The sequence below is a fragment of the Triticum urartu genome, chromosome 7A (assembly GCF_056163025.1).
Source record: "Triticum urartu cultivar PI428250 chromosome 7A, HENAU_Tu73, whole genome shotgun sequence".
NCBI lineage: Eukaryota > Viridiplantae > Streptophyta > Magnoliopsida > Poales > Poaceae > Triticum > Triticum urartu.
This window is the reverse complement of record NC_141879.1, coordinates 116879192-116891187: the sequence shown is the minus strand read 5'-3', so window position 1 is coordinate 116891187 and position 11996 is coordinate 116879192. Positions and strand designations below refer to the sequence as shown.

Genomic DNA, 11996 nt, shown 5'->3' with positions numbered 1-11996 from the left:
GGAAAAACATTCCCGGTTGATTCCCCCTACACCTATTCGTGTAGACATACGTTAGGCCACACCTGACACGTTATATTACCATGTTATGCTTTATGATGTTTTGTTTGCTTTATTTATTGTTTCTTCCCCCTCTTCTCTCCGGTAGACCCCGAGGCGGATGATGCACCGGTGATCGACTACGTCGACAACGACACTTCTTTCTTTTCAGCAGAGCTTGCATGCAAGCCCCCCCCCCCTGATCACCAGATATCGCCTATTCTTCTCTCTACTGCCTGCATTAGAGTAGTGTAGCATGCTACTGCTTTCCGTTAATCCTATCCTGATGCATAGCCTGTCTTTTCTACTACTATTGTTATCTTTGCCTGCAATCCTAAATGCTTACTATAGGATGCTAGTATACCATCAGTGGCCCTACATTCTTGTATGTCTGCCATGCTATGCTATCGGGCCGTGATCACTCGAGAGGTGATCATGGGTATATACTTATATACATAATATATGATACTTGTGGTGACTAAAGTCGGGTCGGCTCGTAGAGTACCCGCGAGTGATTCCGGTGTGGGGGCTGAAAGGACAGATGGTTCCATCCCGGTAGTGGTGGGCCTGGGTTCCCGACGGCCCCCGACTGTTACTTTGTGGCGGAGCGATAGGGCAGGTTGAGACCACCTAGGAGAGAGGTGGGCCTGGCCCTGGTTGGCGTCCGCGGTTACTTCAAAATAACACGCTTAACGAGATCTTGGTATTTGATCTGAGTCTGGCCACTAGCCTATACGCACTAACCAACTACGCGGGAACAGTTATGGGCACTCGATGTCGTGGTATCAGTTGAAGCCTTCTTGACGTTACCGACTGAGCGACGCGTGCCGGATTGGACTGGAACGCCTGCTCTTGTATTAGGGAGGCTAGGTCTGCTTACCAGCCGCGTCCGCAACGTGCAGGTGTGCAACGGGCGATGGGCCCAGACCCCTTCGCGCATAGGATTTAGACAGGCATGCTGACCTCTCTATTGTGCCTAGGTAGGGTTGCAACGTGTTGATCTTCCGAGGCCGGGTATGACCCAGGAAAGTGTGCCCGGCCAGAGGGATCGGGCGTGTTGGGTAATGTGGTGCACCCCTGCAGGGAAGTTTATCTATTCGAATAGCCGTGTCCCTTGGTAAAAGGACGACCTGGAGTTGTACCTTGACCTTATGACAACTAGAACCGGATATTTAATAAAACACACCCTTTTAAGTGCCAGATACAACCCGATGACAGCTCTCTCACAGGGAGACGAGGAGAAGATCGCCGGGTAGGATTATGCTATACGATGTGAACTTTCCATCTACTCTCTTCTATATGCTTGAAGATGGAGGCTGCCGGAAGCGTAGTCTTCGATAGGACTGGCTATCCCCCTCTTATTCTGCCATTCTGCAGTTCAGTCCACAGATACTTCCCATTTCATTGATACCAATGCATATATACTGTAGATCCTTGCTTGCGAGTACTTTGGATGAGTACTCATGGTTGCTTTGCTCCCTCTTTTCCCCCTTTTCCTTTCTTCTCGGATGTCGCAACCAGATGTTGGAGCCCAGGAGCCAGACGCCACCGATGACGACTCCTACTACACTGGACGTGCCTCCTACTACGTGCAGGCCGCCGCCGATGACCAGGAGTAATTTAGGAGTATCCCATGCAGGAGGCCTGCGCCTCTTTCAATCTGTATCCCAGCTTGTGCTAGCCATCTTATGGCAACTTGTTTAACTTATGTCTGTACTCAGATATTGTTGCTTCTGCTGACTCGTCTATGATCGAGCTCTTGTATTCGAGCCCTCGAGGCCCCTGGCTTGTAATGTGATACTTATATGACTTATTTTATTTGTAGAGTTGTGTTGTGATATCTTCCCGTGAGTCCCTGATCTTGATCGTACACGTTTGCGTGTATGATTAGTGTACGGTCAAATCAGGGGCGTCACACCCCTCTGGTAGTTATTTTCTCCAATAATTCTCAAATATTCCATAAAAAATCCTCGTGAAGTTTCAGGTCATTTGGAGTTGTGTAGAATAGGTAGCTTGACGTAGCTTTTTCAGGTCCAGATTTTCAGCTGCCAGAATTCTCCCTCTTTGTGTATACCCTGCATATTATGAGAGAAAAGGCATTAGAATTACTCAAAAAGCATTATTATGGATAAAAACATTATAAATAACAGTAAGAAAACATGATGCAAAATGGACGTATCAATGCCCTTTTCTGTTGAAAATCATCAACAATCGTGCCCGACGCCCCTCTCTCACCCTACTGCTCTCTCTCTCCCACTTCCATGCAGGGCCCACCTGCAAGGGTTGTCACTGACCTCCCATGCAACGCATGTTGCCCACGTCTAATGTACACTATGATCTGGCGCATGACAGAGCTAGCTGACTTGTCCTTTAAATAGAGCCTGACGCCCTCATAACTTCGTCCCTGCTTACGCCCCTAATCACTGCGAGGTTGTCCCGGATTTAACCCAACGCCACCGCCTTTGTTGCCATCCCTGCCTGTCAATTTTCGGCAGCTGAGACCACGACTTCCCAGAAAAGAGCCACATGCCATAAAACCCTAGCCGCGAGAGGTGATCCAATGAGAGGAGAGGGTGGCTGCTTCAAACTCTAGCGTCACACACATTCCACCTTTATCAACTACTATGGTGGAGGCAGGATGGAGCGGAACCCCGGAAGCCATGTTCCACGTGTGTCCACTAGTATAGATGTCTCATTTAGGTGTCTAATTATCCATACCTTCAGCTTAAACGATGGCGATGGCGATGCTGGATAACTTTCCTCCAGACGCCCCATCTAAGCGGTGGTTCACCCGGCTATTGGTGTTGAATCTAGGAGATTGTCTATGTGATCTCAGGGTCATTCATGTCTTGGGGGCGCTTTTGGTGTCTTTGTGTTGGTGTCGAGGTAATGATCATGCTATTTATAATTTTTTTGCGATGGTGGTCTTACGGGCATCTAACGGTGTTGACAACAGAAGATGGCCCTTGGGACCAAGATGATGTTCCCTCATGTTTTTGCGGCGAAGATGAAGTTGTGGCGTTGTTTCTCCCCTTGGGTGAATCCCTGACGCGACATGTTGCTCTCTGGTTGTTCTTGCTCCATCTCTGATGTAGCTGTGTTTTCTGCGTCGTCGTTGGGAATGCTGAAAGTTTTGTTGAAAAGATGGTTGTTCTTTGGGATTTCTGATCTATACAAAGACTTCTACAATAGTGGCTTATTCTCCTGGACATTGGTTCGGCTAGATCATAGCACAAGGACATCCCCGGCCACATGATACAACGTTAGACATGCTTTGGCAATGGAGCAACAACAACAATGTTGTTTCATCTCATGTTGAAGATTGAGTTTTTCTAGCTCTTTGATGACCCGATTGTAGTTTTCGACAATATCTCGTATCGTTGGAAGTCATTTTTACTTCAAAGTCTAGGGCCCGATTGATATAAATAATATAGGGACAAGCCCAACAGGGTGATGAGTCGCCTATAACATGTTCTCTAGTTTTTGTTGGCAAACGACCACAATATTTGGTACGTCCATAACACCTCTTGACGGAGCAAGATCCTATTTGGCGCTTTAAGCGACGCTTACGATATTTTTTTCCATCAGGCGCGCCCCCACCCCCGATATCCAAATCGGCCGACCCATCTAAGCATGTAAAGAGCAATCTCATCCTAGATTTTGGAAGCTCATGGAAGCTTCTGATAGTTTTGTTTTCTTTTACGTTTGTATTATTTCTGGGCTGGTTTTTTCGTTTTCCTTTCCACTTTTTCTTATTGTTTTCATTTTCCAAGTGGGACATTTTTTTGAAATTCAAAAGGAAAAAATCAACTTCATCTAATTTTCTCAAATTCATGAACTTTTTCTCATTTTTATCAACTTTTTATAAATTTAGGAAGTTTTTAAAATTAGTAAATTTCTTTTAAAATTTTGAATTTTTCTCAATTTTGTGATTTTCCCCTTTTTTGGTTATATTTATTAAAATTCCTGATCTTTTTTAAATTTATGAACTTTTTTCAAATTAGTAAACATGCTTCAATTTTTTTTTAAAAATAAATAGCCATGAATCTTTGACATTTTTCAAAAAATTGAACTTTTTAAATATTCTTGCACTTTTATTCAAATTTTATGATTTTTTTTCATTTTTTTGAACTTTGTTTCCATATTTATAATTATTTAAAGTCGACTGTCAATTTAGCGGTCAACAGGTCAATGATCGAGCGGTCAAGCCTGAAAACCAAGCGATGGGGAGCGAGCAGTGCTCGGTTCCTTGCTGCGCCGCCCTACTTGTGTAGCGCGTGAGCACCGCTGCGCTTACCTGGCGCGGAAGGCGCGAATTAGGAGCTCTCCACGCCGGAATATCTTATTCTTGGCCCGCAATAAAGAATAGATGCAACACAGTACGAATTATGCACCCATTCTCAGTAACGGGACTGACACATTTTGGCTCATTGTTTTTCGGCCGTCTGCTTTTCTTGTAGCAGTTCGCGTTTTGTGACGGTTTTATGTTTTTTTTACCAGTTTTCGTTGGATTCATTTATATTTTTGTGTTTTATGTTTCTTTTATAGGAAACGATTGTAATCACCCGGTAGATCGTGTTGTTGCGTCCGCTGCTTTCCAAACGGTTCACATAGCCACGTAGCCCAACAACTGACTGCACGCTGCCCTATCCTTTTGCATCCAACGTCTTCCTCGCATACACTTCGTTTTCCTCCAAATCTCTTCGGAAGCTCGCGACCACCGCCGTTTGATGTCCCTCTCTCCAAGCTCCCGCATGCCCACCTCCGCCACCGCTTGTCGGCATCCACCACAGCTAGTCGTTCACCACCAACATCGCAAGAGCCGTCGGATCGACTCCGCCCCGATGCTTCTTATAGCCCGTTGATGTGGCTGCTCGCCTGGTGGGCTGGATGGAGACGACAACGATGCACGTGACGACGATGTTGAGGAGCAGGAAAAGGATGGGCAACGGCGCCGCGGCGAGGCCATCACTGGCTGCCTCCGTGTTGCAATTGCAACGACGAAGTTGCAAACGGCAACAACGAACAATGGCCACATCTATTGTGACATGCGTCCGCAACGGTGACGATGTTTGTACAAGATCATCTTGATTATAATTTTGCTGTAACATAGGTGATGTTGCCGAAAATTTCTGCAACATCACCTATGTTGCAAAAGTTTCTTCCACAAAGATGAAGACAAAAAAACCCACAACTGGACCCTTGTTACAAAAGTTTTTCTACAACATGACCTATGTTGTAAAGATTTCTGCAACAAGACGCCTGTTGCAAAGATTTCTGCAACATCAACTCTGCTGCAAGAACCAAAGACACTACTTTGCTGTACGGCGACGGCTCGCAAGTCAGTGGATCATTTTAAAAGATCCGCCGGCGGATGCGCACCACGCCCCTTCTTTTATTCAGGTTTTCACTGAATTTTGTCCCACCCCCCTTTCCTTCTGTTTTTTCTCTTTTGGTTTTCGAATACACGATCATTTTTTAAAATTTGAGAACACTCTTTAAATTTCGTGATTTTTTTAAAACCCTAAATCATTTGAAAAAAAATCATTAATATTTTCCAAAACGCATGAGCATTGTTATGATTCATGCAATTTTTAAAATTTTGTAAGTTTTTAAATGCATGAGAATTTCTTAAAAAATATATAGTTTTTTAAAAATCTTGCTCGTTTTAAAATCCCCAGAATCATGTTGAATGGACGACACTCTCAAAACCTGGCCCGGCCCTGCTGGTTTTCAGAGGGGCTGAGCCGCACGAATAAAAAAAATTAAGTTTTTTCTTTAGCGCTATTGGGCTGAACCCACCACGCGTTAACGGAGGAAATTCGTCGCGCGAGGCAGGGCGCAACGACCTCCTTCCCTTTGAACGGGACTCGGTCAGTCAGCGACGTTTTTTTATTTTCGACAAGGGCCTGGTCAGCGACGTCGACACCGCACTGGCTGGTGGCTGCTAGCGCCAGCACCAGTGGTACAGTCCCAGGATCGGAAAAGTGGCGCCCGAAGCATCGTGCGTTCACTCTGCACGGTCGGTCAAACGCCAAATGGTCAGACCACCGGTACAGTAGTACACACGGACGGGTTTTCAGCCGGCGTCACTCCCTATCCACGTCGCCCTCACTGACCCGCGTAGAGTTCGCTTCAAAATCTCACTCATCGAGCGGAAGACGAGGAAAATTCTCCCGATTCAGACGGTTACCAGCTTCCCCAGGTGGCCGGCGAGTGGCGACTGCTCCCCCAAAAGCTTCTGTTTGTATCTACACGTAGTTGCGCTCGTGGAAGAGTACGAAAGGAACAGCCCCTCGTCTTGGATCTCACCGCCGCTCACTCGTGGATTAACAATGGGACTTTGCTCTAGCAATTCACGCGGTATAAATGAATAGATGACGGACTTCCACCGTCCTCGGTGGTGCTGGTGTTGGGCTTCTGTGGCAATGACGATATGGGTGAGCGATGTCGGAGGCACGACAATGGTTGATGTAGTCGGGTCGGTCTTCTTCGGTGTGTCCGCGAGTTGTTTGTTGTTGTGAAGTCGAGGCTGCATGCGGCGGCGGGGATGATGATGGGCATCGGGTGCAGTGGCGGAGCTTGAAACAAAAAACTGGGCGGGCTGGGCAGGCTAATCTGAAGGAAATTGCTCTTGAGCTGGCCATCACTTCATGCATAGTGTGAGTGTTTTGCTTTTAGGCTGGGCGGGCCATGGCCACCTTTTGCCCTCACGTAGCTCCGCCACTGATCGGGTGGTTCGTTCGGTGATCTTCGGTGACGCCGGCCTTGGATAGTTCTATTTCGTAGCTCTTCGTTAGAGTCCGTATTGCATTGTCCTTGCCGTAAGTCGCGGAGTGTTTGGCACCCCACGCACCCTCTACGGGGTGGGTTGGATTGATGATCGTTTGTAGCGAAGTCGGAGTTGCTTGCCAATGGTGAAGGGACGACGGTAACGCTTGCTCAGAAAAAAGTATTGACCGTGACACTAATGTGCCAGCTCAATGAGACCTTCTTTATACTGTTTTGTATGGACTCTTCTGTGTGCCTCCCAACGTATTGTGACGTTTTTCACCTGTTTTCTGTTAACTAACAGGACAATTATCTTTTCTTAACTAATGGAGAAACAAATCTTTGACCTTCATTTAAAAATAAAATAAATGACGAATTGACAAAATTGCATTCCAGAAGTTCTCATCCATGGCGACAAGGAAAGAAATCACATCAACAATTCAATTCTGCATGCACGAGGCATGAGTTCGTGCGTGCAATCCAATGCAACTGCGACGGAGCTAAGGCACGGACGCCGTGAAGGCATCACCGCGGCCTCCGCTTCTTCCAGAGGTGGATTATCAGAGAGAACCCGCCGCCGCCGTCCCGCAGCTCGGCCTCCTCCGCCGTGATCCACTCGGTCACCGTCGCCACGCTCCCGGCCGACGACGACGCCGCGGACGTCGACGCCACGGACACCGTCGGGGACGAGTCGGAGCCCGACCTGAACGGGCCGCGCCTCCACGACCCCCTCATATCGCTCTCGCCGCTGCTGTCGGCATGGCGGCTCCGGAAGGAGTTCTGCCTTAACGCGTGCATGCCGACGTCTCCATCCCCCATGTCGTTGTCGTCCACCGGGTTCGCCCCGTCAGTGTCGAAACGGAGGACGAAGACGGCGGCGGCGTCCGGGGCGAAGAGCCAGCCGTGGAGATCCCAGGTGACGCGGACGGACCGGCCGCCGTGCGGGAGGTCGAGCCTCTCGCTGCCGCGGAACTTCCACGGGAGGCGCCGGACCCGGAGGGCCTTCTTGCCGTCCAGGGCTACCCACATGGCCGCCTCCTCCACGGCCACGGACACCTCGTGCTCCTCGCCCGCTACGGCCACGGTGGTGGTGTATGCGCCGCCGCATCCGGGAGGGTAGGCGTTCTCGCGGCGCGAGAGGAGAAGGCCCGCGGACGCCGCCGGCGAAGGCAACGACGACTGGAGGTCGCCAGCGGCCAGGGCGAGCTCGCCGTCGATCGACACGAGCACGAAGTACCCGGACAGCGGCTCGGGCCGGCGCGGCGCGAGGCGGGCGCGCGAGAGGTCCCACGAGAAGGCGACGGAGTGGCCGGACGCGCCGGAGAAGCGCTTGGACCCGCGCCGCCGCCACGGGAGCAGCGGCAGGAGAACGAACCGCGCGGGCGCTGCGGCGCCGGCGAGGGCGATGTCGACGGTGAGGACGAGGCCCAGCGCGGCGCGGGACCACGACAGGTTGATCGCGCCGAGGTGCGTCCAGTAGACGGACGTCGCCGACGAGGCCTTGGCGGCGGAGGAGTCGGCCCGGCCGCTGGCGAAGCAGGAGAGTGGCATCTGGTGAGCGCGCTGGACGCGGGGACGGACGGTGGTGGGATTGGGTTTTGAGTGGGCGACTCGGCCGGAGGTGGAGCCGGGAGTTGTTGCGGCAGTGAGCACGTGGCGGCGACTTGATGGGAAAGGTTGCCTGCCGAAGGTTGACGGGATTTGCTTCCATTTCTTCTTCTTTATTTTGGGTCGCTGTGGCCCGCACGGTACTCTATTGTGTCGTGTTTTTCCTTTTTAATTTCAGACTTTCTAAAACACCCGGATTGCCTGCTTTCTACGTATTGTTTCTGTCAAGTAATAGTATCTTCATTTTCTAAAAAGAGGTAGTAATAGTACGAATCTTCTACCGCTTTGCCGTCGTGCGAAATCGCACTCTGACCTCTCGACAGTGTGATTTGCGATGATGCGGAGTGGAGAGCCGGAGACGGCGGAGGAGACGAAGAAGCTCCATGGTACATGAGGCGACAGGGGAGAGGACAAATGTGTCGCGGGAGATTGCATGGTGTGGCGGGGTTAGAGGGATGGCTGAGGGCATCGACATGATCGACTGAGGTTTGGGTGAGGGCGGGGCAACTAGGTGACGCAATAACGGCGCCGCTTGTGAATGTCGAAATGAATGTGAAATTGATCATTTTGTCATAGGTTTCATCACATTTGTCATCATCATTTATCTTTTGCATACCTTTGCTAGGGTTTAGGGTTAGTCATAATGATAAAAACCATTCATATTGGTCCAGTTTATATAATCTTAAAGAAAAAGGGCACTAAAAATTCTAGTTGTGAGTATTCACCGAAACACCACATGTCACACTACTTCATAGTGTTTTTGTTTATTCAAGCTCATCCATGGTTTTCCATATGTGCAACTCCTACTGGTATAACAATCAAAATATGGTTCAGCCTGTCACTGGTTCAAAGTGAGTCCCTTCCTCGTTTTGTAGATTTGTGGTCTCTTCAATTATTTCAGGGTGAGCTGATATCCATAAGTCTCAACTCTCAACTTCACATTCCTGCTGTCATTCTAGGATTACCCTATTTTTCTCCTCGTTTTGTAGATTAGTAGTCTCATGAATTATTTTCAGGTCATCATATTGTTACGGTAAATGCAGCTAACCCAAAAAGACATGATAATTGACATAGTGGCATGATGCAAGAATAGAACGTTATACAAACTAATTCAAAACAAATGTATTGTTCTCGCCGTCCATATGCCGTGTCCTTCCCTTTTCCCGCTACATACCTGTTGGGGAACGCAGTATTTCAAAAAAAAATTCTACGATCACGCAAGATCTATCTAAGAGATGCATAGCAACGAGAGGGGAGAGTGTGTTCACGTACCCTCGTACACCGAAAGCGGAAGCGTTTAGTAACGCGGTTGATGTAGTCGAACATCTACACGATCCAACCGATCCAAGTACCGAACACACGACACCTCCGCGATCAGCACACGTTTAGCTCGGGGACGTCCCTCATACTCTTGATCCAGCTGAGGCCGAGGGAGAGTTCCGTCAGCACGACAGCGTGATGACGGTGATGATAAAGTTACCGACGCAGGGCTTCGCCTAAGCATTACAATGATATGACCGAGGTGTGTAACTGTGGAGGGGGGCACCTCACACAGCTAAAAGATCAACTTGTGTGTTCTAGAGTGCCCCATGCCCCTGTATATAAAGGAGGGAGGGGGAGGCCGGCCGACCCTAAGGGCACGCCCAAGGAGAGGGAGTCCTACTAGGACTACTAGTCCTAGTAGGATTCCTCCACAAGGAAGAGAGGGGAAAGGAAGGAGTGGGAGAGGGAGTAGGAAAGGGGGCACCGCCCCCCTTCCCTTGTCCAATTCTGACTGCTAAGTGGGGGGCCTGCCCTCCTTTCTCTCTCTCCAATAAGGCCCATGGTGGCCCATTAGTTCCCCTGGGGGGTTCCGGTAACCCCTCCGGCACTTCGTTTTTACCCGAAACTATCCGGAACACTTCCGGTGTCCGAACAACAGGGTCCAATATATCAATCTTTATGTGTCGGCCATTTCGAGACTCCTCGTCATGCCCGTGATCTCATCCGGGACTCTGAACAAACTTCGGTACATCAAATCACATAACTCATAATACAAATCGTCATCGAACGTTAAGCCTGTGGACCCTACGGGTTCGAGAACTATGTAGACATGACCGAGACACATCTCCGGTCAATAACCAATAGCGGAACCTGCATGCTCATATTGGCTCCTACATATTCTTCGAAGATCTTTATTGGTCAAACTGAAGGAAATATGCCCTAGAGGCAATAATAAAGTTATTATTTATTTCCTTATATCATGATAAATGTTTATTATTCATGCTAGAATTGTATTAACCGGAAACATGATACATTTGTGAATACATAGACAAACAGAGTGTCACTAGTATGCCTCTACTTGACTAGCTCTTAATCAAAGATGGTTATGTTTCCTAGCCATAGACATGAGTTATCATTTGATTAACGGGATCACATCATTAGGAGAATGATGTGATTGACTTGACCCATTCCGTTAGCTTAGCAATTGATCGTTTAGTATGTTGCTATTGCTTTCTTCATGACTTATACATGTTCCTATGACTATGATATTATGCAACTCCTGTTTAGCGGAGGAACACTTTGTGTGCTACCAAACGTCACAATGTAACTGGGTGATTATAAAGGTGCTCTACAGGTGTCTCCGAAGGTACTTGTTGAGTTAGCGTATTTTGAGATTAGGATTTGTCACTCCAATTGTTGGAGAGGTATCTCTGGGCCCACTCGGTAATGCACATCACTATAAGCCTTGCAAGCATTGTAACTAATGAGTTAGTTGCGAGATGATGTATTACAGAACGAGTAAAGAGACTTGCTAGTAACGAGATTGAACTAGGTATTGAGATACCGACGATCGAATCTCGGGCAAGTAACATACCGATGACAAAGGGAACAAGGTATGTTGTTATGCGGTTTGACCGATAAAGATCTTCGTAGAATATGTGGGAGCCAATATGAGCATCCAGGTTCCGCTATTGGTTATTGATCGGAGACGTGTCTCGGTCATGTCTACATAGTTCTCGAACCCGTAGGGTCCGCAAGCTTAAATTTCGGTGACGGTCGGTATTATGAGTTTTTGTGTTTTGATGTACCGAAGGTAGTTCGGAGTCCCAAATATGATCACGGACATGACGAGGAGTCTCAAAATGGTCGAGACGTAAAGATCGATATATTGGACGACTATGTTCGGACACCGAAAAGGTACCGGAAGGTTTCAGACATATACTGGAGTACCGGGGGTTACTGGAACCCCCCGGGGGACTTAATGGGCCTACATGGTCCTTAGTGGAAATAGGGGGCAGCAAGGGGAGTGTGGGGCACGCCCCCCAAGGCCCAAACCGAATTGGTTTAGGGCAAGGGGGGCAGGCCCCCTCTTTCCTTCTCCTCCTCTCCCTTTCCTTTCCCCTCTCCTACTCCTACTAGGAAAAGGAGGAGTCCTACTCCTAGTGGGAGTAGGACTCCCCCTCTTGGCACGTCTCTCCCTGGCCGGCCGCCTCCTCCCCCTTGCTCCTTTATATACGGGGGCAAGGGGGCACCCCATAGACACAACAATTGATCATTGATCTCTTAGCCATGTGCGGTGCCCCCCTCCACCATAATCC

The 11996-nt window shown here is 48.7% G+C and overlaps 1 protein-coding gene across 1 annotated transcript; it reads right to left on the bottom strand.

Annotated features, from left to right (window-relative positions):
* Positions 1-7134: 7134 nt before the first annotated feature.
* Positions 7135-8488, bottom strand: LOC125521813 (uncharacterized). Its single transcript, XM_048686878.2, has one exon. It carries the CDS (start codon positions 8356-8358, stop codon positions 7333-7335), a length of 1026 nt encoding a protein of 341 aa, XP_048542835.2. The 5' UTR covers positions 8359-8488; the 3' UTR covers positions 7135-7332.
* Between the last annotated feature and the right edge of the window lie 3508 nt (positions 8489-11996).

Excerpts from the sequence above, each read along its gene's own strand:
- LOC125521813 (XM_048686878.2), bottom strand. The coding sequence starts at position 8,358 with ATGCCACTCTCCTGCTTCGCCAGCGGCCGGGCCGACTCCTCCGCCGCC.